The 26,050-nt window shown below is 41.1% G+C and overlaps 1 protein-coding gene across 2 annotated transcripts; it reads right to left on the reverse strand.

Annotated features, from left to right (window-relative positions):
* Positions 1-8,125: 8,125 nt before the first annotated feature.
* On the reverse strand, positions 8,126-21,686 carry HEPACAM (hepatic and glial cell adhesion molecule). Of its 2 annotated transcripts, none has more exons than XM_079105436.1 (7): positions 21,285-21,686; positions 13,451-13,792; positions 12,180-12,461; positions 11,827-11,926; positions 11,140-11,213; positions 10,784-10,851; positions 8,126-10,242 (listed from the first exon to the last, which is right to left on the reverse strand). In XM_079105436.1, exons 1-7 carry the CDS (start codon positions 21,367-21,369, stop codon positions 9,940-9,942), a joined length of 1,254 nt encoding a protein of 417 aa, XP_078961562.1. In that variant the 5' UTR covers positions 21,370-21,686; the 3' UTR covers positions 8,126-9,939. The 2 variants fall into 2 exon arrangements, with proteins under 2 accessions (XP_078961562.1, XP_078961561.1); XM_079105435.1 differs by having other exon boundaries at positions 10,784-10,854.
* Positions 21,687-26,050: the final 4,364 nt, after the last annotated feature.

Here is a 26,050-nt window from a genome sequence, read left to right on the forward strand (position 1 = left end):
TCCATCTCTCATGTTCTCTCTTGTCCTTATACCACCATGGGATTATGTAGCAAGAAGGCCTGACCAGATATAGACCTCTGGACCTTGGACTCTCTAGCTTCTAAAGCTGTAAGAAATAATCTCCATTCTTTATAAATTATTTAGCCTTAGGTATTCTGATTTAACAGCATAAAATTAAATAAAATAATCTCCCAATATAATTCTAATGTTTAAGGTTTTCTCTAGGAAATAAACCTAGAAGTAGAATTTCTGGGCCTTGTGTCATACTGATATTCAACTTTAGATAATACTGACCAATTGTTTTCCAAAGTAGTTGTATCGAAAACCTTAAAGCACATCTTTAGAACAGTTGGTGGACTTTTAAACTTTTGCCAGTCTAGTACAAAAAATAGTATTTTATAGTTGTCCCATTTGCATTTATTTCGTTTAAAAATAATAAGACTGAGTGTCTTTTCATGTATTTGCCCATTTTTCTTTCTTTCTTTTTTTTTTTTTGCCCATTTTTCTATTACTTATTTGTTTTTATCTCAGTAACTCTCAGGAGTTTTTATATTCTGGATAATAATTCTCTCAGGATTAGAGATGTTGCAAAAATAAGTTTGGCCTGATATTTTCTTTCTGTACTATAAAAGAAGTTCTTAATTTTCCTGCTGATACATTTATTAATATTTATTTTTACATTTAGTATGTTATTTCTATTATTAAAAACTTCCTCTACAGGAAAGTAAAAATTAGTTAACCCATATTTTCTTCTAGAAGTTTAAAATGTTCACATTTGAGTCTTTGATATATCACTAATAGATTATTTTATATGGCTTGAATAGGAATACACTTTTTCAGGTGGCAACAAATTATCCCAGCACTATTTATTGCTTAGTCTCTGTGACCTGTTATGAATCCTTCATCATACATCAAATATTGATATGTATCTACAGATCTATCTGTATATATATCATATATATCTATAGATATAGATATCATATCTATACATAGATATAATATCTATAAATATATCTATATATAGCTATATAGATGTATCACATATAGCTATATCTATATATATATACATGTATCAAATATATATGATATATATCTTGTTCACTAGTCTATTCCTTCATTAATACCACATTATCTCAAATTTTAGAGCTGTATAATAAGCTTTGTTATCTGGTAGGATGATCCTCTTCTCACCTCTCTGTTTTCTTTTTAAAATATGTCATTGTTTTCTTTCTCTTTTTATAAATGTGCTTTTAAATTGTCAAACAATAATTGTACATCTTTATGAGGGACAGTGTGAGGTTTTATGTGTTTATATATTGTGTAATAATCAACTCAGGATATGTAGGTTTCAATTATCTCAATCATTTCTTTGTGATAAGACCATTCAAAATCCTCACTTCAAGCTATTTCCCTCCTTTCTTTTTCAGGGGTGTCTTGGCTATTTTGGGGTCTTCTGCTTGTCAAATGCCTTGAAAACCTTGTAAAATTTTTACTAGAATTGATTGAAGATGTAGAAAGAACCAACATTTTATAATATAGTCTTCTTCATAAACATATATCCCTCTTTTTTATTTAGATCTTCTTAATTTCTTTCAATAAAGTTCTGTAATTTGTTCTATGTAGATCTTACACATATTATAATTAACTTGTTAAACCTGTTGTAGATCATTTGTAAAGATAGCTGCAATAATCCTTACCATCCTTTATGCTTGTCCCTCTAGAATGTTTATATTTCCTCTTATCAAGAAGAAAATGGTTTTCTCAACCCCTTGAAGCTGGGCTGGCCTTGTGAATTGCTTTCATCGACAGAATGTAATAAAAGTGATGTCCCAGAAACCAAAACCAAACCTTAAGAGGCCTGGAGGTTTACTCTTTTGCCTTGTGGTACACAACTCTGAGACTTCCATGTGAAAAAGCTTGGGTTAGCCACAGAGAGCAGAGATGGACCTGTAGTTGGGGACTCCTAAACCTACCAGCCTACAGCCAGCACAATCACCAGACATGTGAGGGAGGCCAGGTAGGCATCCAGCTCCAGCTCAAGCTGTTAAGATGATATGGTCTCATAAGTGACCCCAGGTAGCAACAGCACGTGAATTGCTTATTTGAGTCCAGCCAAATTGCTGATATGAAGAACTGCAAGCAAATAAAATTGTCATTGTTTTAAGTCACTCAATTTTGAGGTGATTTTTTATACAGCAAGAAAACTGAGGTATCGTGAGAATATGTCTAATAATTGGTTGATTGTTTCAAATTTGCCATGTGAAGATCACATAATTAAAATATAAAGGCTCTTTTGGCTTTTGTTTCCAATATTTGTACTACTGTTACTCTTGCTGTACCAGTATGATATTGAATACGGGAGTGATTGCATCTTTATTTATTTCTTCATTTTAAAATGAACACTTCTAACATTTCACCATTAAGTATCATGTTCACTGTTATTTTTGTAGACACTATTTATCAGGTTTTAAAAGTTTCTTTTTGTTTATTTCCCTTTATTCTAGTTTTTTAAGTGCTCTTAATCACTATTAAATATTTAATTTTACAAATGATTTTTGGCATCTATTGAGAAAGTTTGTCTCCTTAATTTTGTTAAAGTTTGTTAGAATTTATGAATTTTCTAATGTTAAATTATTTTTGCGTTCCTGGCATAGAGCTTGGTCATGATAGATGCCCCTTTTACACATTCTTGGATCAATTTATTTATGTTGTCATTGAGATGTTTCACAACTTATGTTCATGATTGACTTGTAATGTTTTTTCTCTTTGCTTGTCTCATGTTAATGTCAGAGTTTTGCTGACCTCATTGAATGAGTTCAAGAGTATTTACTCTTTTTATATTTCCTGGAAAAGTTTGTGTAAAATGAAAATCATCCACTCCCGAATGTTTGATAAAACTCACCTATAAAACCATTTAAGCTGATGTTTTCTTTCTTTTTTTTAAGGCACATTAATTTAATTCAAAAATGTAGTATATAAGGCCCAAATACAATGAAGGCACACATTCCCCTGTCAACACCAACGACAATGCTCTTTTAACAAATGTCTATTGAATGGGAAGAGGGTTTCATAAAATTCACTACTGAAAAAAAAATGCAGTGCGTCTCATCACAGCCAATATCCTTATACAATCTAGTGTGAAATGATTGTTTATAATGCTTCCAACAGTTTAAACCCATAGTTTGATACCACACCTTTATGTTTGTACAGTTCTCAGAGCTGATGATTTCTTTGTAGTAAGATTTTAATTTCTGTTTCTGATTCAATTTCTTTGATAGTTAGAAGATCAATCAGGCTTTCTACTTCTTTTTGAGTCAGTTTTGGTAAGATAATTTTTTTCTAGAAATTTTTCCATTTTGTCTAAGTTTGAAATTGTGTTCATATTGTCCTCTTATTCTCCTTTTCATATGCACTGGATCATTTTTCTCCTTTTTATTCAGAATATTATTTGTATCTGTTCCTTCTTTTTCTTCCTTCAATCTTCCCAGAGATTAACATTTTAAATAATCTTGTTAGAGAACTAATACTTGGTTTTGTCGATCTGCTCTACCATCACTCTTTTTCTATTGTACTAATTTCTGATTTATCTCTATTATTTCTTCTATTCTACTTACTTTGACTTTCTTGGGTTGTTGTAACACTATGTTGGATGCTTTGCTTTTAAATTTGCAGCCTTTCTGCTTTGTTAACATAAGAATATGAAGCTAAAATCTTTATTCTTAATGACATTTTTTCTGCATCTTGCAAATTTTATAATCTTATAGGTTATGATATATAGTATTTTATTATGGTTTATTTAAATTTTAAATTTTTCTATTGTGATTTCTTCTTTGACATAAATTATTAAGAAATGTGTTCTTAAATCTAAATAACTTGAATTGAATTTTATATTAATTTTTAGTTATTGATTTTTAATTTAATTTTTAGAGAATATAGTCTGTATGATCTCAGTTCTTCAATATTGAGCCTTACTTTGTGTCCTACCAAATGGTCAACTTTTGGAAAGTGTTTTATATGTTCTTCAGAAGAATATATATTTTTTAATTGGTATCAATTTTTACTTATTTTCAGAAAGCCAAGCTTGTACTTTGAAATTCACTATCTTTTAAGTCTATTTTGACAAATTGGTAATTAAGAGAGATACACTGAAACCTTCCACTGTAAATGTAGATTTGTAAATTTTCTTCTATAATGCTATCTAATTTTTTTCATATATTTTTGAGGTTAATTACAGTTGCCTCTAAGTATATACGGGAAACTGATTCCACGAGGCCTCTCTGATACCAAACTCTGAGACTCTCAAGTCCCTTATATAAAATGCTATAATATTTGCATATAATGTACACACATCTTCCTATATGCTTAAAAATTATTTCTTGATAGCTAATGCAATATGAATGCTATGCAAATAGTTTTTATGCTGTATTGTTTGGAGATTGATAACAAGAAAAGAGTAGTACATGTTTAGTACAGATGTAATCTTTTTTATGAATATTTTGAATCTGCGTTTGGTTGAATCTGCTGGTTGTGGAACCCATGAATACAGAGGGCTTATGTATTGGAGGTTTGATCCTCAGTGTGGTGATGTTGGAAGGTGAGATCTTTTAAGAGGTGGGGCCTAGTGGAAGGTCCTTAGGTCATTAGAGGTGTTGCCTTCAGATGAGAATGCTGGTCTCCTGGAGTGAGTTCTCCTGAGAGCAGGTTGTTATAAAAGCCAGAGCCTGACCCCTGAGTCTCTTTCTGGCTTCCTGTTTGGTGATATAATCTCTCACTCCTGCAAGCATTCTCAGCACTATGATGCCATCCACCATGAGGTTCTCAGCAGTGCTTGTGACGTGCCCTTAAACCTCAAGAACTGGAAGCTGAATAAACCTCTTTTCTTTATAAAGCCTGCCTCAGGTGTTTTATTATAATAACAAAATCAAAATAATGCAAAAAGCATGTTAGTAATGATAAAGAATAAGCCAGCACTTTCTCAGGCAACCAAGAAATAATAAGGTCATGCTGCTTCTTGTCCTAAAGTCCATTTGTTTTATGTTAATAGTTCCCTGAACTTCCTTCTGTTTAGTATTTTCCTGGCATACCTTTTCTGTTACTTTATTTTCAACTTTTCTAAATTATTATTTTGGCTGTATGTCATTTAAATAACACGTGGCTAGATTTTAATAAATACACTCTGGCAGATCTTTGTGTTTTAATTGGCAAATTTAAGCCAGTTATAATTTGGCCTTGTTTCTATCATTTCATTTTTGGCTTTGTATTACCCCACTTTTCTATGTCTCTCCTTTTTCTTGACTTGGAAAAAAATTAAATTTGTGTTTGTTTTCTTAATCTGTTTTCCTCTATTGGTTTGGAACCTGCACATTTTCATTCTATTCTTTTAGTGGTTATGGTAATAATTTCCCCTGAATATTTAATTAAATATGATGTTAATATCTTTTCTCCCTTTCCAAAGGGTTCAAGAACCTTGGGGTAGTTTAATTCTCATGATGTCCCTCCCAGTATAAGTCCTATTAATTTTCTATCTTTTATTTGCCAGGTTTTGAAAATTACAAATGAGATATTATTATCATTTTATAAGGCATTATTTAGATTTGCCTATCTATTTACTAATTTACTTGGTTACCATTCTTTCTTGCATATCAAACCTTTCTTTTCAAAATTTTTTCTTCTTCTTGTAATATAAGTCTGTTAGAAGTTCCTGTACTGTTAATATAAACTCCTAGTTTTAAAATATTATCTTTATTTTATTCTCACATTTGAAATTTTTTTTGTTAAGTACAATACTAATTATTATTGCTTTGAAGATATTATTCTACTTCCTGATGATTATTTTACTTCTTGATGATTTTCCTCTAAATGTACAAGTCCACTTTTCTGTTTAAGATTTTTCTTTTTGTGTTTAGTATACTCTACTTTTAGTACATGTTCTGTAGATATGGACATCATTTTATATTTCTTGTTTGTTAACCTTTCTGTTTATGTATTTTTGTCATGAGTTCTAGCAAATTTCCATTCATTAACCTTAAAATATGGCCTCCCTTTCATTCTTTCTGTGCTCTCCTTTGAGGTCTTTATAAAATTTATCACCTTTTAATTATATATACCATACCCTTAACCTCTTTTTAAAAGTATCTTTTATGTCCTTGTCTCACTGTACCTTATTCTGAATAATTTCTTCAGACTCATTCCAGTTAACTAACCCTCTATTTAGTTGTATTTAATGTGCCATATAACCCTTTCAGTTACATTCTTATTTCATAATTTGTATTTTAATTTATAAAGGTTCTTTACTGTTCCTTTTCAAATTTGATCACTTTTTATGGTCTCTTATTTCTTATTCATTTTTTTGTAATTTTGTATTCTATTTCTTTAAGTATTCTGTAATTACCTTATTTCTCTGATAATCAATATCTCAAGGCTTCAGGCATTTAAATCTATTGCTTCTTAGATCTTCTGACACTCATTCATGGTGATTTGTTTCCTGTGTGTTTAATGACCTTTACTTGTAACTCATTTTCGGTTGGTCTTAATCTGTGAAAATTTTATGAGTTTTTCTTCAGGGAGTATGTGCATTTTTATTTGTTAAGAGTGTGAGATGATACCAACTAGGGACCCCTTTCTGGGTACCATCTTAATCCAGGAAACTCAATTTGATTCTCCCACCTTGCTATTGTAGGGCAGGGGATGTGGCTTAGTGCTAGAGCATTTGCCTGGCATGTTTGAGGCCTTGGGTTTAATCCCCAGCGCCACCAAAATAAAAAAAAAAAAAAAAACAATTGCTTTGCCAACTCGTTGTTGCTATAAGTCTAGTCTTTCATTCCAGTGACAATATAAACATGTGCCCCAGGGCAATCCTACATTTTACAAGTACAAAGTACTCTGAACTTGCTGAACTTCTTAATTTTGTTTTGTTTCTGGCCCCTTGGAAATTTCCCCCATCTCTCACAGGTCAATAATAAAACACAAATGTTAGTTTAAGCAAGACCTAGTTGTTTTGAAACAGGAAGACCTCTCGGGTATTTAGCAGAAGTTCCACATGTCAATTACTTCTCACCTATTGCAATCCAGTTTTAACTTCCACTATATGACTGAAACTACTTATGCTAAATTGATCGATGATCCTCTTGCTGACAAATTTAATATGCATTTTGTGTGCTTCTAGGGTGTCAGGGAGCAAACTAGGGGCCTCCTGCATGCTTGGCAAGCGCTCTACCTAATGTGCACTTTTAATTCCTTTTCATATGTGACCCCCCCCCTACAGTCCCAGATGCTCCCTCTTTCTGGAAGCCCTCTTCTTTGATTGTTGGATGCCATTATCTCCTAAATTTCTTCTTATCTCAGGGGCTATGCCCTTTTAGCCTCCTTGGTGAGGTCCTTTTAATCTATCATCAGAGATATATCTTTAAACTTCTTCACTTTCCACTTTATACAATCTCCTAAAAGAATCTCATCCATTGCTATGGTTTAGTATCCTGAATTCTCCATGTGTCTTCTACCCCCCAACTTTTTCCCTCTTTGGTACTAGTCCTTTTTATTTTTTTAACAGAGTCTCACTAAGTTGAAGTTGGCCTCAAATTCGGATCTTCCTGCCTCGGCCTCCCAAGTCACTGGGATTACAAGTGTGTACAACCAGGGGGGCTCCCAAGCTTTTATATATGCTTCTCTCTCTGTTTGAAATGTGTCCTCTCATCCTTCATATTAACCTTCTAAGATTAACCTCAAACCTGTTTTTCTCCAAGATACCTTTGCTGACAATCCCTAATGTGGGTAGGGTGACCTTCCTATGTGCTCCCAGAGCAACTTGAATCTCCTTTTGTCATCGCATCTTACACACTTTATTATAACAATCTACTTCCTCATCTGTCTTCCTCCATAAGATTGTCTTCTGGGTAGAGGTCATGGCAAGGTTATGCCGTTATGCTCCACTGTCTAGTACAGGGTCTGGTCCATGGTGGATAAATAAATGTTTGTTGAATAAATAAAAGAACATCTGAACAAATGAATGAGGGATGATTTTGGAGTGGGCAATTTGGGATTTAAAAAGAGGGTAAAGGATGGCGAAAGAGAAGAGAAAAAGGAAATTGTATTTAAGTTTTATTCTCCTTGATTAAGCAGAATAAAGTCATTTCATCAAAAGTTTATTGAGCATCCAGTATGTGCTAGGCACTCTGCTAGATGCTAGTAATACAAAGATGAAGAACAAAACAGAACACAAAAACAAAAACAAAAAATACTTCCTTACTTATTCCCCTCCCAATTTAAGGCAGATTTGGCTTGAGCCTGGCAAGCCGGCCCCTCAGGGGTTCAGCACCGGGTGTGTGTGCTCTCATCTCATCCTAATCTCCATCCCTGTGTCTCAGGGCTGACCAGCAGGTACCCCCTTCTTCAAGTCTTGCATTTCCCACCTGCCTAAGTAATCTTCCTCTCCATGCATTATCTCATGATGGATGAAGCACTGGGGAAGGTTAAGGGATGGGTTCTGGCTAAGGGACACCTGCTCACATGAGCCTGGGGAAGTACACAGGGACAGGAAGCTGAGAGGCACACTGTGGACTGAGAGCAGAGAGGGGGGAAACAAGAAATCTTATTGCCCTTGGGGCTAGGGCAAAGTGTGCCCCTGTGTGGATGACGTGGGGTTAAGGGCCTTGGGATTGGGATGGTGGAAAATCAGAGCTGGAATTTAGGAGTTGGAAGCAACCGGGCATACAAGGGCCCCTGGGGGCATCAGGGAGGAGAGGACCGATATCCAGGAAAATACCTCCTTCTCTTTGAAATTTTTTACTGTCTTCTCTCCTCACATGGTAGATTATTGCCTCTTTTCCAAACCATCCTAAGAAGCAGTGGCCTGGGCATGGTCTGGCTACACAGTGGCTCAGCTTCTCCATATTCAGATGTTAGTATGATTAAGGAGTTTGCCTTGTTCAGTGACTGGGATCTGTGCATCTTGGAGCCAGGTAAGTGGGCGCAGGAGGCCAAGAGTTGGATCGCTGTTACCCTGACATGCTGGGAAGCAACCAGCTTCTCCCCTCCACCCCACCACAGTGTCTCCCCGCCCCATTTTTCTATAGATAAAAATCTTATTCTCTAATAGCTTGAGGGAGTTCAAGAACCTTCCTGGATGATGATTGTTTGAAAGGCTTGTTTTGTAAGGAAGTCAGGCAGAAGGCCGAGGGTGAAGTGTTAAAAACAGTTCCCCACCTGACATAGCTAATGGGTCAGAGGAGTGGGCATGCACTTCTCCGTAGGAATGAACCCACCCGTCTCCTCTTTTCATGAACGATAACAGAAAGAAGGTTTGTCATGGCATGCTGCTGAGGGAGGCTTTGAAAAGAGGCCAAGTACGGAGGCTTGAGTGCCTTGCCCTTGCTAGAGCTCAGGTTCTAAGACGTTGCCTTCACAATGTTCCTCCGTGCTCAGAGTCATCGAACTTCTCCTCCCCACCCACCCCGCAATTGGACTTCTTAATTAAGGACTGTCGTGCGTTTGGGGCAAATTGCCTATCCAATCTGGGCTTGTCAAAAAAGAAAAAAAAAAAGGCACCGTGAGGTGCTCTTTTGGAGGAAAGGGAGGTGGGTGGAAATCAAACGATCTCCCTAGAAATAGCACAGGATAGTCATGCGGGTTAGGTTACTGATGTTAGTTTTCATAAGACCCTTTCAGGGACTGGGCCATAAATGTAATTATCTATATGGTCCTAAGAGGGAACAACCCACACCCACTGAGAACACAGCCTGTAAATCCAGAGCAAACGCAGCCCAGTTTCACCATCGGATCATCCTCACCGCTCCGCGGCGAACCCCCGTCTGCGCATGCTCACACACGCCTCCCCGCCCCGCCTTCCCTTCTACCCGGGCCTGGGGCGCCGGGATTTCCCGGTCTCTCACCCCCGGCAGTGAGCTGCAGGGGCTGGGCGCGTTGCCGAGGTCCCTGGCGGGCTCAGGCGCTGATCTCCACCTGGCCGGCCTCGTCTTGCTCGCGGATTATGTGCACTCCCGCAGTCCGCAGTGTGCGCGAGGCGCTGCGCGAGCGGCCCGGCGAGCTCGGAGCACGAGGTGGCGACGTGTGCGTTCGGCCCGCTGCCGGGGAGCGCGCTGGAGAGCGCGGGTAGCGGCGGGCTGAGCGGATGGGCATCCCGGGCGAGCGGCCAGGCACAGGCGGCGACACGGAGTAACCGGGCGGGCCGGGCTCTGTCGCACTCCGAGACTCTGGAGAGGGATTCTCCTCGGGCTCCGGGGAGTCCTGCAAATACACGCACTGCAGGGGTCAGAGGACAGCCGGCCCAATCTGGGAAGTGTGCCTGGGGTTAGAGGGCGCTGGGACACTGAGAGTCCCAGTTTCCTCCACACTCCTATCTCTTGGAAGGCGGCATACATGGATTTGGTTTTTCTTGGAACACATCACACTTAGCATGGGGTCTGGCACATTATAGGTGCGCAGGAAATGTTGACGTGCATAGAGTGCTTTGTCCCTATATTTTCCTCTTTCCATCTGTCTTCGACAGCCTGGGACCTAGACATGGAATAATGGGGGAAATCTCCAGAACTGGTGTCCAAAGACCTAGGTTAAAACCCATATCTGCTACTTATTTACTCTTTTAATACTGTGCACGTCATTTCACCCTGCTCAGCCTTATTTTTCAATCTCTAGAACAGGCATGACGCAAAGGTTTCACAAATATTCCGAGTGCTATAAACGTATACTAATATGGTAAGGATCTCGAGAATGTGGTAGGAGTTCACTGCATTGCGCGAGGCGAGATACCCACCCCAGAGCTGCTCACCTTGTCCTTCAGAATATACAGGGCCATGGGGTTCTTCCGCTCCTGTTCTCCACTTCGGGGGAGGGTGTCTGCTGCACAGCGGAAAGAATAGGGTGGCCAGCCAGGTACAGACCCTCTCCACCAACCAACACCTATGCTGTTTGCTCCCTGTGGCTAGTCAAGACCTTACCACCACCACCAACAACATATCTGAACACTTGAGGTCCTACCTTGGCTGCGCCTCTCCCTACTCCGAAGTCTTGGAGCAGGTTGGTGGAGGAAGGGGTCCAGCAGAGCTGACTTTGTTGTTACCCATTTCTGCCTTTTCCCAGCATCCCACTGCTCTCAGTGCCCATGGCATAGGTGAGTGGGCTCACCTTCTGGTTTCAGGCGGTCATCATTTTGATCCATGTATTCCAGGGAGTTTTGCTTCTCCAGCTTCCTCTTCTTCCTATGAAGCAGTCCAATCCCCCCACCAAAAACAGGTATTGAATAGGAGCAGAAAAAGATGGGGACTGGGGCTGGTTCTGATGGCCATTAAAGAAACCTTATGACAGGAAGATGGGTGTGGTGGCAGTAGGAGGGAGTCCATGAGCTTTTAAACAGGTCACACCTAGGTTTGCATTGAGGCCATCTCCAGCACTCTGATTGTAAGCAAGTCTTCAGTCCAGCCTGAGACTCAGTGTCTTTATCTGTAAACTGCAGGTAATCAGAACTAAAAGGTAGCTTGCTAACATCAGCCACAGTGCCTGGCCCAAAAAAAGATGCTCAGCAAGTGAAGCTATTGTGAATAGCACTAGTTGGTCAGAAGTGGTGAGCACAAGATGCAAATTCATGCACAATAGAAAAGCACATCTCCTGGGAAGGGGTGTACAATCTTGGGAGGCAAGGAATTTAGAGAGACTTAAGAAAATAGGCTGGGAGCAGTGGCCTCTCCAAAATAAAAAAATAAAAATCAGACAAGTGCCCCTGTATAATGATGATGATGATGACAAATAATAGAGCTTGGGGTTGAAATGGACGAAAGGACCAGAGTGCTCGGGGTATGGAACTTGAAGAGTTACCTAGACTTTTTGGAGGGTTTCCAGCAGGCGCAGACCGTCACCAACGTCACAAGGAGGAATATGCCTCCTGTAGACAAGATGATATACAGGGAGCTTCTTCCTATATGTAGAGAGAAGTGGAGAAGTGGGAGAGACTTCAGAGGGGCAGCAGATGTGGTGGAGAGAGCAGTGGAAGGAGACGAGAAGGACCCTCAGGTAGCATGGCTGACTGAGAGTGGAACTTGCACACAGCCCTCTTCCCACCTGTTGCTAGTTGACCCGTCTCTGCTCCCTCTCCCTCCCTCCAGGATCACTCTCTAGGATGTTCTTTGTCTCAGTGGGCACCTGCCTCTGGGGTGGGCAGTGAGACTCACTGTACACGGTGATCTTGACAGGCAGACTGCGGACCTGGCTGATGGGGTTCTCCACCACACAGCTGTACAGGTCATCGTCCTCCATGAGCACTCGGGTGATAGTGAGCACCTTTTGGTCAGGAGACAGGAGCATTCGCGAGTCATTGAGGAGGGGCTTGCCGTCCTTCAGCCAGGTGTAGCTGGGCTTGGTGCCATTCTCATGCGAGCAGTTCAGGGTGAAAGCCTCACTCAGCTCCAGCACAGTGGTTGAAGCCACTAACACCTGTGGCCTTGAAATGGGCACTGAGCCCCAAAGGTGGAGGAAACTGAGTCATGGGTTAAAAAGTTTCTCCCTTTCCCTTCTTAACTCTCTGTCTTCTGACACACCATACCATAACTCATTCTGTACGCTAAGAATACCTTTCAGGGATCTATCAGCTAGTTCTTTCCCATCATTCATTCATTCATTTATTCACTCACTATTCATTACCTTCTGTAGGCTAAGAATACCTTTCAGGAATCATCAGCTAGTTCTTTCCCATAATTCATTTCTTCATTCATTCACTCACTATTCGTTACCTAATAGGCCCAGGGGAAACAATACTAAATGACACAGCCATGGTATCTGCTTTTATCCCTGTCTTCCCAAACACCTTTCCAACACCACTCTGTGTGTGTGTGTGTGTGTGTGTGTGTGTGTGTGTGTGTGTGTGTTTATTTGTTTTGGTTTGGCACTCTACCACTGAGCTACATCCCCAGACCTTTTTATTTTTGTTTTGAGACAGGGTCTTGCTAAATTGCCAAGGCTGGCCTTGAACTTGCCATCTTCCTGTCTCAGCCTCCCAAGTACCTGCAATTTTAGGGTGTGTGCCACTGCACCTAGCAACCACTGGGGTTTGATGTCTTAAATTGACCCCACCTGGAAAATATTTTATTAGAATAACCTAGGCCCAACTCCCTGGGCTCAAATTTTGGCTCGGTTAATTTTGTTAACTTGAGCAAGTTATTCAACCCTTCTGCGTCTCAATTTCCTCCATCTGGGAGAATGACATTAACTATCCTTAGATCATTATAAACATTAAATGAGTCGACACATGCAAAGCACTTGGAATAGTTTCTGGCATGTAGAAGGAGTCTATCTACATTAGCTGTGCTCTGAGTTTAACTTATAACACCCAGTGGCTCACTCTCAGCTCCTCAGAGCCTTTGTGTTGGTCTTCCCTGGGTCTAGCTAGTGTGTCGCCCCAGTCCCAGTCTTCTGTCCTGCCTCCTTCCCTGCCAGAATGCTTTACCGTCGACAGTGAGGTTGATGGTCTTCTCCCCAGTGAAAGTGTCATCGGTGATGGAGATCTCCACTTCGTAGGTGCCCTCGTCTGCCAGCTGCAGGTCGCTGAGAAGCAGGGAACCGTTTTCGAAGAGCCGGATCCGGTCTCGATAGTCAGGCCGTAGGGTACCAATGACCTCTGTGCCGATGGACTGCACCACGGTCACGGGCTTGTCCCTCTTCAGCTGCCACTTCACTACAGGCTTGTCGCTGCTGGTGCTGCTGTACTGCACAGAAAGCAGGGCTGACTTCCCCACTGTGCCATGGATCAGACGCACTGGGCTGGTGATGTTCACCCCCTCCAGGGGGTCTGCGAACAGAGGCCCATGGTGGAGAGGACAGAGTAAGGCCCTCAGTTACTTAGCCCACTCCCACCTTTAAGCCCTCTGATCTCCTAAAGCCTCACCCCTTTGGGACTGTCACTCCCTGCCAGCTTTGCTTCTGTCAGTACCATCTCTCCCACAGGAGCTCTGTGCCCTTCTGCTCCTCCCATGGCCCTTTGTTCTTCTTTCACTTGACCTTCTGCCTCTCTGGCACTTTTTCTCATTGCCTTCCCCTTCTAGAAGAGTCCACCTAGCCCACACTTCATTCACTTCATTCATATAAGTTTTTATTGAGCAGCTCCTAGGTGCCTGGCCCTTTCCTATGACTTCAGGATACGTCAAGAGCAAGACGGACAGAAATTCCTACCCCCTGAGGTTTGTAGTTCTTTAGACATCAAGGTGAATTTGTCATATCTTCTTGATCAGGGACGGGGATGGTGGAAGATGGAGATATCATGGGAACATAGATTCATAAGGAAAGGAGTGTGTCATAAGACACACATAAGACAGTGTCAATAAAGAGGGGGCTTATGGGCCTGAAGACAACATGAGCATTTCCCAGTCATACCAAGAACCTCCCCTATCCTTACCCCAGATGCATGAAGTATCTACCTAGACTTTCCAATGCAGAACAGTCCTGCAACTGGGTAGGTAGTTTGGGGAATTCATCCAAACTCTGGCCCAATCTGTATTCCTTACAGAGGAGGGATATGGATGGGCAGAACAAAGAGTTTAGAATCAGAAGGACCTTGCAAGACTAGGTCCTATCACTTATAGGCTGTGTGAATTTGGGCAAGCAATCTTTCTAAACCTCCATTATTCTCTTTTATAAAATAAGAATAATAACAATAACTCCCTTATCACATTCATAGGAATATAAAGTACAATATGTATATCATTTATTGTTGTGTAGAGAGAATACAAGATTGGGCCTCAGAGATTTGGGCCTTACTAGCCTAGGAGACTTTAGGGCTCAGATTCCCCATAGGTAGTATGAATAGTAGGCTGGATGGTCTTGCAGATTTATTCCAACCTAGTGATTCTGGGGTTTTTACTGTCTTGTTCATGGACACATCCAATATGATGAGACTTCTTAGGAGCTTAGGAGATTTTGGAACAAATGCTGTTTATTGGTGACACCTGGCCAGGTAGAACATTCTAACCACCCAAAAGAGGATGTTCTGGAGAGGATGCCAGTTGGGAACAGGAGTGAGTTTAGCTGAATAGACACACACATGCCAGATCTCCAGCCCCTTGGCATCCCCAGCTGCTTCTTTTGACAATCATTGTCTCTGAAGTTTTCTCTTTTTCTTATTTCTCACTCCTCACTACTGCAGTTTAGAGTTGAGGAAGTTGAGCTGGATCTTTCCATTTTTATTCCTCTTCTTTTGTCTAGAAGGCCCAAACTAAACTAAAAACTTGGTTGTGAAGATCAAAGAAAATTTTATTTACAAATCACGTTCAATCAATTTTGGGAACAAGTGCTTTGTTAAGTAGTGAGCTCCTTGACTCTGTAAAGTTCAAGGAAAGGCCAATTGGCAACTGCTTCACCTCTCTTGGCCTTGCTTTCTTCCTTTGTATAATGAAGCAGTAGGACCAGATGATTTCTCAAGTTTTCCCAACTCCAATATTCTAGGATCTTTCACCAGCCAGGTATGTTAGAATCATAAAACCTTAACAGCAGAAAAGACTGTTCTAATGACTACAACTGCCATAGGTGTATCCGAATGCTATATACTTGTTATGGAATGGAAGTCTTAATTTGGTAGCAGTAGAATGGACAAAATTAACTCTTTTCAGGTATTTTTTGTAGAAGTTCCTACGAAATCTCATATAATAATGGAAATAAATGAAATATGGTTCAAGCTCACCTACTTTGGTAAAGGAGTAGTGAGGACCTGACTTCTGTCTTCCCTGATATCTTGGGGAGCTAGTAGGAAACCCTGAAGCTCTGTCTCAGACTGGAATCCATTTGGTCACATGATCCACAATGTTTCTTCCAAATTCTGTGATTATTTAAATGGTATTCCTACCTAGCAAGTGTGAGGTCTGCTTGATTTGGAAAAGCAAGCTTTTATATTTCCCTGAGTAGGCAAACAGGCTTTAGTATGTATGACTTGAGGTGGTCCTGAGAAAAATTACAGAGCTTCACTAAAGGCCACAGTGGTGGTGACCCAATAGCTGGGGAACATCTATCCCCACCCTCCTCAAGACCCTGTCCAAAATATTGTGGTCTACACTTCAGGCTTATATGTGGAGAGACCTCTCAGAGTTTAGCAAATCTGTGTAATGATCCTGTTTGTGGTCTGGATGTAGTTTGTCCTCCAAGGGTTTATGCATGGAAACTTAGTCACCAATGTGGCAGTATTAAGAGGTGGTGAAACCTTTGAGAGGTGGGAGTTGGATAGATTATTGGGGGTACTGATCTTGCAAGGGATTAAAGTAGGTATTGTGGGATCCTGAGTTAATTCTGAATAGAGTAAGTTGTTACCAAAGAATAAAGTTAACTCCTCCCCACTTTCTGGCTTCCCATTTTACCATGTGATCTCTCCCACTTGCACATACTCACTGATTCCATCTGTTATGATGTGATACAGTTATGGGGGGACGGCAGTTGCCAGAGAGGGCACCTTGCTGTTTAGACTTTCTATCTCCAAAGCCATGAACTGAATAAACCTCTTTTCTTTATAAAATACACAGTCTCAGATATTTTATTATAGCAATAAAAAAATAATACAGATCCCAAGCCCCGAACCTTGAGGTTTTTTATTTCCTTCTTCCAGGAGGCTGGACAGTGACATTCCCAGTCTCAAGGGCACCTGAAAGGAATTTTCCTCTCCCTTCTATAGTCTCTGGCCTCTCTTGAGCTTCCCTGTCTTCTACTTTTTCTATCCCATTCCAAAGTCCCAGGAGCCCTTTTGTGATGTCTTTCCCCCTCAATTTTGATTTTTTTTTTTTTTTTCCCAGTTTAAACTTGATTATTCTCAGGGGGCACATTAGAGAAGCTGCAGACTAAGGATTGCCTTAGGCCTTACCCTCATCTAGGTGGGGTCCTCCTTATGCCTGTGAACGTGGGGATACCCTTGAGTCAAAGGGTTGCATGCACACGTTTGTAAGTGAATAGAGCAGTTTTTCTCAGAAGCTGACAAACACTGCTTTACTGAGCAAGCACTGTTTTCCAAAAACTCTAGCCAGAATCAAAATCTGTGTTAAGTTCAGGGTTCCACAGCTTTCAAGGGACACAGGGAACTAGGACAGGAGCCAAAGCAGGCCGCAGAAATGAGGAAATGGCTAGCAACTCAAATCCAGGGTGGAAATAAAAGAGACTAGGACTATTCAACCTGTAGAAGCAATTAACTTTCAATCATTGTCTCTGAGGTATCATTATGTAGAAAGTCTCCTGTTCCCACCAGAGGCTGAACAAAAGGAAATCAACATCTCAGCAAGCTGTTCCTATCAACCTAAACAATGCAGTGCTGGGTTCAGTCAGAGGCCCCCCTCAAGTAGGAATTTGACCTGTTGTGACATGGAAGAGAGCCAAGCTTCAAAATATAAGCATGTACCTGCACGGAGCCTCAAGTGCCCCTTTTAGCTTCTTCCCTTAAGAAAATCACCATCTCCTCTGTTTTACGGACTTCCTGTGCTGAGCAAAATTTTCCTTTTAACAGCACTTGTCTTAAATTTGACTTTTAAGAAAAGTGCTAGTGGGGTGGTGCCAAACTTGTATTCTTGGATTTGTTCTCTATATACCTTATCCATACTCTCTAACGCTGCAGGGCAGTTACAACCCTTTTATCTGAAGGATTTTTTTGCTTGGGTCTTTCTCCATAGAGAAGTCCCTCAATCCCTTTAGCCACCATTGATACCCTTGCCTGGGCTCTCTCCAGCTTTATTATCTTCCTTCTAAAGTGTAGTAACCAGAACTGCACACAATAATCCAAGGGCAGCACTCAGCTCTGTCGTCTAAAAGGAAAAATATGCTTTTTTTTTTCTTTCTTTTTTTCAGTACTAGGGATTGAGTCCAGGGGCACTCTACCACTGAGCTACATCCCCAGTCCTTAGTATTTTTAATTTTGTGACAGAATCTCTCTAAGTTGTCCAGTCTGTCCTTGAATTTACCATCCTCCTGTCTCAGGCTCCTGAGTTGCTGGGATTACAGGAATGTACCACTGTACTAGACCCTGCTTTTGGTTTTCAGTATCCTTTCTAACTAATGATGACTGAGAAAACAACTTCCTTCCTCTATTATTACTATATAGGTGCGCCATTTATTGTGTGAACTTTGGTGTTATTGTGTTGTATTCTCAGGTCATTATGCTGTTGAGGCCTACAAAGGACCACAAGAATGTGAAAGCATTTAATGTGTCAATCATTGAGGGATGTCAGAGAAATTCAAGAAACAAAAACTATGAAGAAAGCCTTTGAGATCCAGGAAGAGAAAGACCAGGAGTTTTTTATCTACTCCCTAAAGAGTGTAGATGTCCAGGAGTATGTACCTAACTAATATGTACTCAGATAGCCCATGGAGGTTTACCATGTTTGTGGATTAGAACAATCACTATTGTTAAGTTGTCAGCTCTCCCAAACTGTTCTATAATTTAATACAATACTAATCAAAACCCATGAGGTTTACTTGGTGATATGGCACCAAGACAGATAACAGAAGAGAACAGAGAACAGACTTAAATATTTTCTCTCAATTTATGGCAATTTCTCTCTCAATTTGTAACACTGTTGTGGAGTGGGGAAAGCCCTTACCCCCACTAAATAGTTCTGGGCCATGTAGAAAAAGAACGAATTTGTGTTACATCACATCTTACACACATATTAATTCTAGATGGATTATACATCTAAATGTGGAAGGGGAAACAACATTTTGAAAAGAAAACAGGAGAATATCTCCACAACTTGAGGGAAGACTCAGATCTCTTAGGACACAACAGTGACAATTCTAAAAGAAGCTAATAATAGACTGGGCACATATGATGAAGAGCTTTTGTTCATTAAAAGATACAATTTCACCATTTAGGAAGTGAAAAAGCAAGCCATACAACAGGAGAAGATATTTGCAATATATTAATCTTATAAAAGGACTCATGTCAAAACTTTATTTTTAAAATTCCTACAAGTCAGTAATTTTTTAGAAGTCCAGATAAATCAGTAGAACAAATGTGCAAAAGACTTGAAATAGGCACTTCACAAAAAGGATATCCACATGGCTAATAAAAATATGAAAAAAGCTCAACTTGATTAATTATCATGGAAATGTAATTTTAAACTGTAAAAGTACCATTGAAATACTCATTAGGATGGCCAAAATGAAAAAGCAAATACGATTGTTAGTAAAGATATGGATCACCTGGAACTCTTATATGTTGGTGGGAGTGTAAATTGATACAACTACTTTTGAAAATGTGCTCTATCTACTAAAATCAAATTTATATATACTCTATGCTATGGATTGGATATAGTTTAAGAGCTTTCCTCCAAGTGTTCGTGTTTGGTAGGCTTGGTCCTCAGTGTGGTGAGGTATTGAAACCTTTGGGAGGTTCTTAGGGATTGGGCATGTGCCCTTGGAAAGGATTAACATGGCTACCATGGGACCTCCAGTCATTTTATGGCTTTCTGTCTCATTGTATAATCTTTCCCTCCTTACTCTCCCATTCTCAATAATGTTTAGGGCTGAGCTGATGCCACATGAGCTAAATCAACCTCTTTACTTTATAAAGTTATCCAGCCTCAAGTATTTTGTCACAGTAATGAAAAATGTACTAATGCACCCTAGAAGTCAATAATTCTACTCTAAGGTGTCTCCCCCGGAGAAATGTGCATATCTGTTTACCAAAAGACATATACAAGAATGTTTTAAAACAACTGTATTCATAAAGTCTAATGGGGTTGAGTTTGTTGGGTTGGTTCAGAAACAACCAAAGTGTTTATTAAAATTGAATAGATAGCCAGTGCATGCCTATAGTGCCAGCAGCTCAGGAGGCTGAGGCAGGAGGATTGCAAGTTCAAAGCCAGTCTCAGCAACTTAGCGAGGCCCTAAACAACTTAATGAGAACCTGACTCAAAATAAAAAAATAAAAAAGGCTGGGGATGTGACTCAGTGGTTAAGCGCCCCTGGGTTCAATCCCTGGCATCAAAACAAAACCAAAAAAACCAAAATTCCATAGATAAATAAATTATGGTATAGTCTTACAATGCAATAACTTCAGTGGGAGCATGACCATGTCAATACCTTGATCCTCAATTTTTGGCTTCTAGAACTGTGAGACAATGAATTTCTGATGTTTAAGACATACGGTTTATGTTACTTGTAATAGCTGCCGTAGAGAGCTAATAACAAGCTTTCTTTCTTATTTGCTTCTCGTTTTCCCTCCAATGCCCCACTGAAGATCGAGTGAGATATCTGAAGCTACTTATGACCCTACCCATCTCCTAATTAAAAATCATTTAATTCTCCTTCTCAATCCATCACTTATAGATCATATGCCAGACTTCTGAGAATGGTGGGAGCTCTTTTCTAACTCGATTCACACTTTCCTCTCCAGCATGATGAACTGCTGGGCTTTGCCTAAACACATGATGCTATTTCAAGCTATTGCCCTTCGCCCGTTTTCCCAACAATGCCCACTCCCACTCCCACCTATTTTTCTCATCCTTTAAAATTCAGTGCAAGCATTCCTCCTACCAGGAAACCACCCTGATATTCCCCCACCCTCATCCTGTACCACCAGAAACAGCTTCCTGGATGAGGGTAAGTGACCTTTCTGATTCCTATGTATTATTTGCATATCTGACTCACAGTAGTGCCTGAATTTTATTAAAATGATCTCTGCATCTGTTGTGCATTCCTCTGCTCTCTGGAATTATGCATGTGTGTGTGTGTGTACACATAAAAAATCTGCATCATTTAAAATAAGATCAATTCTCCGAGGAGATGGTAGGGGGCACTACGGGAAGTAAGTGCCTATGGTGTGGAGTGAATTATGGTTAGATTGGGATTACGATCCCAAAGCAGGAAACTTATTATCTCCAAAGCTTCTTTTCATCTCCCATGCTGTTCTATACTCCGAAGCTGGAGTAGGGGTTTCAGGAGGCTCAAAACCAAGGTTTACCCTGCCCCTCCCTCCAGCCCACCATAATCCCTTGGAAAGAATGTTGAACTGGCCCACGCCAACGAGTCATTCCATAAGCGGTGGCAGAGTGCCCTCCATCTAATGCACTGAATGCCGTGGGAGCTTCAAAGTCATGCAGCCTTTTGGGGGAGCGGGCCGGGGGGCCGTGCGGGAGGCACAGGGAATGAAGAAATACATTCAACACTAATGCCTGAATTCACTGAGATGCTTCCCACGACCGCTGAGCTCTCTCCCCTCCTCCCACCCCAAAAGCATTCAGGCCCTCCACCCTCCCCTCCCTCTCCTTTCAAAGCCTGGGGTCCTTTCTCTAGAGTTTCTTACCCTTCAGGTCTCCTACCTGGCTGAATCAGAAGTAGGTAGACAAAAGGAGCGAGGTGCAGGGCCCTGGAGGCGCTGGACAGGGCTCCCCTTTCTCTCTTCATTTTGGGTGGCGTTCTTCAGCTCTGGTGCAGACAATTAGCATGATTTCTCCACTCTGGGCACGTCCCTTTGTACCACTCGGAGTTTCTCTGCCCGAACACAACCCTGCCAACTTCCCTCTGAATACACAGAGCTCTGTGTATTGCTGGGCTTGTTCTTTCCTCTCTCTCAGACCTGGCATTTTCTAGTTTCCAGGCCCTACATCCCCGGTTTGGACAGGGGTATCTGCTTAGGACATAATCGCCAGCATAGGTTCCATTGTGGGGGTCGCCGGTGGCCCAGCAGTTTTTTTGGCTTGTCTGCACTGAGCCCCTCTTCCAGGGCGGCTGAGGATCGGGGCTCCGTGAGAGCACTGGGCTGGAGCACACACTCCACTGGACCTTGTGTCCCAACCTAGCCTGTCTCCACCTCACACTTCTTGTTCCTGAGGAGGAGGGTCCATGCCAGGACAGACCTCCAATAAGCTCTGAAAAGGGAGGGAGAGGAGTGTACAAGGCTGGGAAATGAAAGACTCCACAGAATTGCTGAAGAAATGGAAAAACCCTGTTCTACCCCAAGGGAAGATTGGAAAACGACTTGAATTCTGTTGCTTTCACCCTGTCCTCATCCTGCTTAGGATTCTCTCTATCATAGAATCACATAGATGCTGAGGAACCCTTTCCAGAAGCTTCTCTGTTTATTCCTCTGCCTCCAGCCAACGTTCTAGAACATTTCAGAGCAGAGACAAAGGTAATGCGCCAACAGCCTGCTTCCTGCGCATCTGTTTCCAGTGCAGCAGCCTCTCCATGCCTCTCTGTCTCAAAGTCGTACATCCTAGCTCTACCCTAACCCCACTCATGTGGCCACACCCTGAAGGAATTGTTGGATTGATGAATATTTGGTATGGAAGAATGCCTAGCAAGTTTTTTTTTTTTGTTGTTGCAGAAAGGACATTTAAACACTTTTAAATTAGTCAATTAATTGATTTTTTAAATTTTGCAGTGCTGAGGCTTGAGCCCAGAACCTTGTGCATGCTAGGCAAGCTCTCTACTACACCCTTAGTCCTTATTATTTTATTTTGAGACAGGCTTTTGATAAATTGCGTGGTGTGGGCTTGAACTTGTAGTCCTCCTGCTTCAGCCTCCCAAGTAGTTGGGATTACAGATGTGTATCTCTACCTCTTCTTTTACATATCAAGCAAAGTTTGACTAGTCCAAGTTTCTGGGACTGAAGCATCATTGCATAGACCATCTGTGCCCAAGCAGGAGGAGAAGAGTTGGGAAGTGTTAATTTTGAACTTCATGGAAGAACTCCAAAAAGTATTCTGAAATCTACCAATGAGATTTTTCTTTCCATTTTGAATTTCTGTGTCTATGACTTTCCCATAGACAACTCAAGTCTGCCTCTGGAAGACTGTTGTTATACCACATTTTAAAAAAGTCAACATTTAGCTTTTGACATTTGAAATCATATTTTAGAGAGTAGCAAGATGAAAGGTTTAAGAGCCAGTCTTTGTAAAGGACAAAAGGGTATTCTAATTTCTTCTGTCTATCTCTTTGACATATTGAGGAGTAGCCTGTGGACCAAATCAGAATTCTTTCATGGTATAGACAAATGGACACTTGTAAGGTTGGTCTTGAGAATTATTGAATGAAGGTAAAAGGTAGGTATGATGTTGAGGAAATAGAAAAACTGAAGTCTGCCTGTTTTAGCCTAAAGAACTGGGGCTGGGGAGATAGCTCAGTCAGTTGAGTGCTTGCCTTATAAGCACAAGGCCCTGGGTTCGATCCCCAGCACCAAAAAAAAAAAAAAAAGAACTGTGGAAAATTAAACATGATAGAGGGAACCCTAAGAAGGATCTAAGTCCTCAGCACCTGCCTTTCCTCCTCCTAAGAATTTGTTAAGTGCCCCACGAGTCCACAAGCCCTTGAGAGACTCAGAGGTACTGGGAGGGTTAAAGGGCAAAAAGCTGAAGATGGGGTAAAGGGCCACAGTGTACAGGGATTTAGAGCCAGAGGTGATGGCTGGGGCCACTAACTCCTGTGGTGGGAGGCAGCATGGAACAACCTGGTGGGCATCCTCAAAATGCCACATAGGTCCTTAGATACTGTCTGCCTTTCTTGTTAAGAGGTCACTCAGTCTTACCACCTGTACTTACCCAACCCTTCTCAGAGAGCTGGGTTGAAGGTGGAAATTGGGAAGTCAGCTTGAGCAGTTGCCTGAGCTGTCCTAATAGAGACTGACCACCTGGAGAGAACGCTAATATGTTTTGACTTAGCAGGTTGGATTGACCTTGAGTTTCCCTCTGTTATCCTGAAGGGTACAGAGAGTGAATAAAAACAGAAAGGTACTACCTTTCCTTGATTAGGTCTGAGCAGAGAATGAACAATTTTACAATCCTTTTTCCAGTGTTCTGGAGATTGTTAGACTTGTAGAAGCTTATAATCATCAGTTTATATGCCTGTCTCCCTTAATAAACAGAGGGCTCTTTGATTTAAGGACAATGTTTATGCCAGCAGTCCTGGCTTTCCTTGTGTTATCCTTCTGCGTGTTCTTTGGGTTTTTCCCTTTGGGTGTGCCTGTCTCATCTAATTGTTCACGATGCTGGCTATTTATTAAAAGGGATATCCTGATTATAAATATTACATTTCTTTTCTTTCTCTCTCTTTTTGGTGCTGTTGGGGATCAAACCCAGGGCCTGTGCATGCTAGGCAAGCACTCTTACTACTGAGCTACACCCCTAGCCTCAATATTATATTTCTCTAACAAAAAATATGTTTACACTTATTAGTCTGCTTGTTGGGTCAGATATTGCAGTTCTTGTGACTCCTCAGACTGGGTGGTTCTCCCAGGTAGGGATTGTAATTCTACATTCCTCTGGGTCTCCTCACAGGGCCCAATTTTGAATTCTGCATAATGTGGCTTCCAACAATGGAGTAGACTGCCTGTCTTGCTGATGGCAGTTAGACCCTTACTTAGCCAAGGTCCTCACCCTTGCTTCCCCCTGCTTCCTGTGAGCATTTCAACAGATTCATTTCCGATGGCATTGTCCTCTTCTGAGCAGCGTGGCCCAGTTTTCTTGGCCCCTGTGCTAAATGCCATTGCTTCAGGCCCCTCCTCATTTGGCACCAACTCTGGGGCTCTGGGATCCCAATTCCTCACCCTGTACCAATGGTTGCCCAGGCCTGCTGTACACAGTGCTCTGCCCTGTGCACCTAGATGGAGCCCCTGCAGCTTGAAACAGGACCACCCCCGGAACCCTCAACATGTATACACCCACCAGCTGAAACTCAGAACTGTGTGTTTCAAGAACAGGAGAACTGAGTCACCACCCTAAGAGGCCTTTGTGGGAAACAAACAAACTGAAAAGCAGGGTGGGAAATTATAAAAGCAAGATCTGTCTTCCAAGAGCTCCAGCTCTTGTAGGAGTGGTAGCACAATCACAGAGCAGTAGCCTCACTCTGCAGCAAGAGGTGGTCTTGTCCAACTTCTTCATTTCCCAAAGAAGCTTAGGGGACAGACAAGCTAAGTAATGTGCCCAGAGTTAATCTGCTGTCTACTGATGGATCCAGACTCTCAAGTTACTTACAAATGAACAAAAACTATAAAAGAAAAAATGAACTTGCTTAAAAGTAGTAGCAAGAAAAGGTGAAACCGTACACACACACACATGCCAATATCTCTTTTTTTTTTTGCGGTATTGGGGATCGAACTCAGGGCCTTGTGCTTGTAAGGCAAGCACTCTACCAGCTGAGCTATCTCCCCAGCCCTCCAATATCTTTTTTAAAAAATTTTATTTGTTCTTTTTATACATACATGACAGAAGAGTGTATTTTGACATATTATACATACATGGAGCATAACTTACTCTAAGATCTCGTTCTTAGGGTTGTACATGGTGTGGAGTTACACTAGTTGACACACCAATTTCTAATAACTACCATCAGATGTAAAAGCATCCCCACCCTTTGGTCTGCTTGTCCATAGCTAAGCCCTGGGAAGAATGATAATACTGCTAGAGAGGTTTAGAATAGCCCTTACTAACACCATCACATCAGTAGTTGTTTATATATTTAGCACTCTCCCCTTCACTTACTTCCTGCTATTATTTGAGTCATATCTGTTTCCTTCACTAAATTGTAAATAATCTTTGGTAAAAAAATGAAAAAAAATCTTCCAAAAAATGACACCTAACTTCCTCCGAGAGAGAGAATTTTCTGTAACAAAAGAAAAAAAAAAAAATCTTGATATGCCAGACAGAGAAGATGAGGCCTGGAGCATAAGGAGTAAAATGACAAAGAGCCAAATTGTTCTGCATGAGAAATAAATATGAGTTGGAGGGCTGGGGATATAGTTCAGTTGGTAGAGTGCTTGCCTTGTAAGCACAAAGCCCTGGGTTCAATCCCCAGCACCGCAAAAATAAATAAATAAATAAATAAATATGATTTGGGGTTGGGGAAAGAGCAGAGAGAAGAGAAATGAAAAAAGGGAAGGGGATGAGAGAACAAGAAGGCAGGGAGCTGAAGAAAATTTAAAAACAGCTTCCATCTTGTTCAAAACTTCCAGAAAAGTTTACTACACTCAAATGCAATATGTATGCATGCTTCTGGCCAATAGAATACGACCATAGTAACAGGACAGACACTCCTTGATTGTGTCATGTTATAGAAGATGCAGACCAGAGAGAAATTGTCCCACTGACTT

Source organism: Sciurus vulgaris, assembly GCF_902686455.1.
Source record: "Sciurus vulgaris genome assembly, chromosome: 11".
In the NCBI taxonomy this organism is placed as follows: Eukaryota; Metazoa; Chordata; class Mammalia; order Rodentia; family Sciuridae; genus Sciurus; species Sciurus vulgaris.

What these genes read in the sequence shown, in the direction of transcription:
- HEPACAM (XM_079105435.1), bottom strand. Translation starts at nt 21,369, where the DNA reads ATGAAGAGAGAAAGGGGAGCCCTGTCCAGCGCCTCCAGGGCCCTGCAC. An exon ending in CCTACTTCTGATTCAGCCAG is followed by an intron (nt 13,793 to 21,284) that starts GTAGGAGACCTG and finishes CTCTGTTCGCAG; the next exon opens with ACCCCCTGGAGGGGGTGAAC. An exon ending in CATCAACCTCACTGTCGACG is followed by an intron (nt 12,462 to 13,450) that starts GTAAAGCATTCT and finishes TTTGGGGCTCAG; the next exon opens with TGCCCATTTCAAGGCCACAG.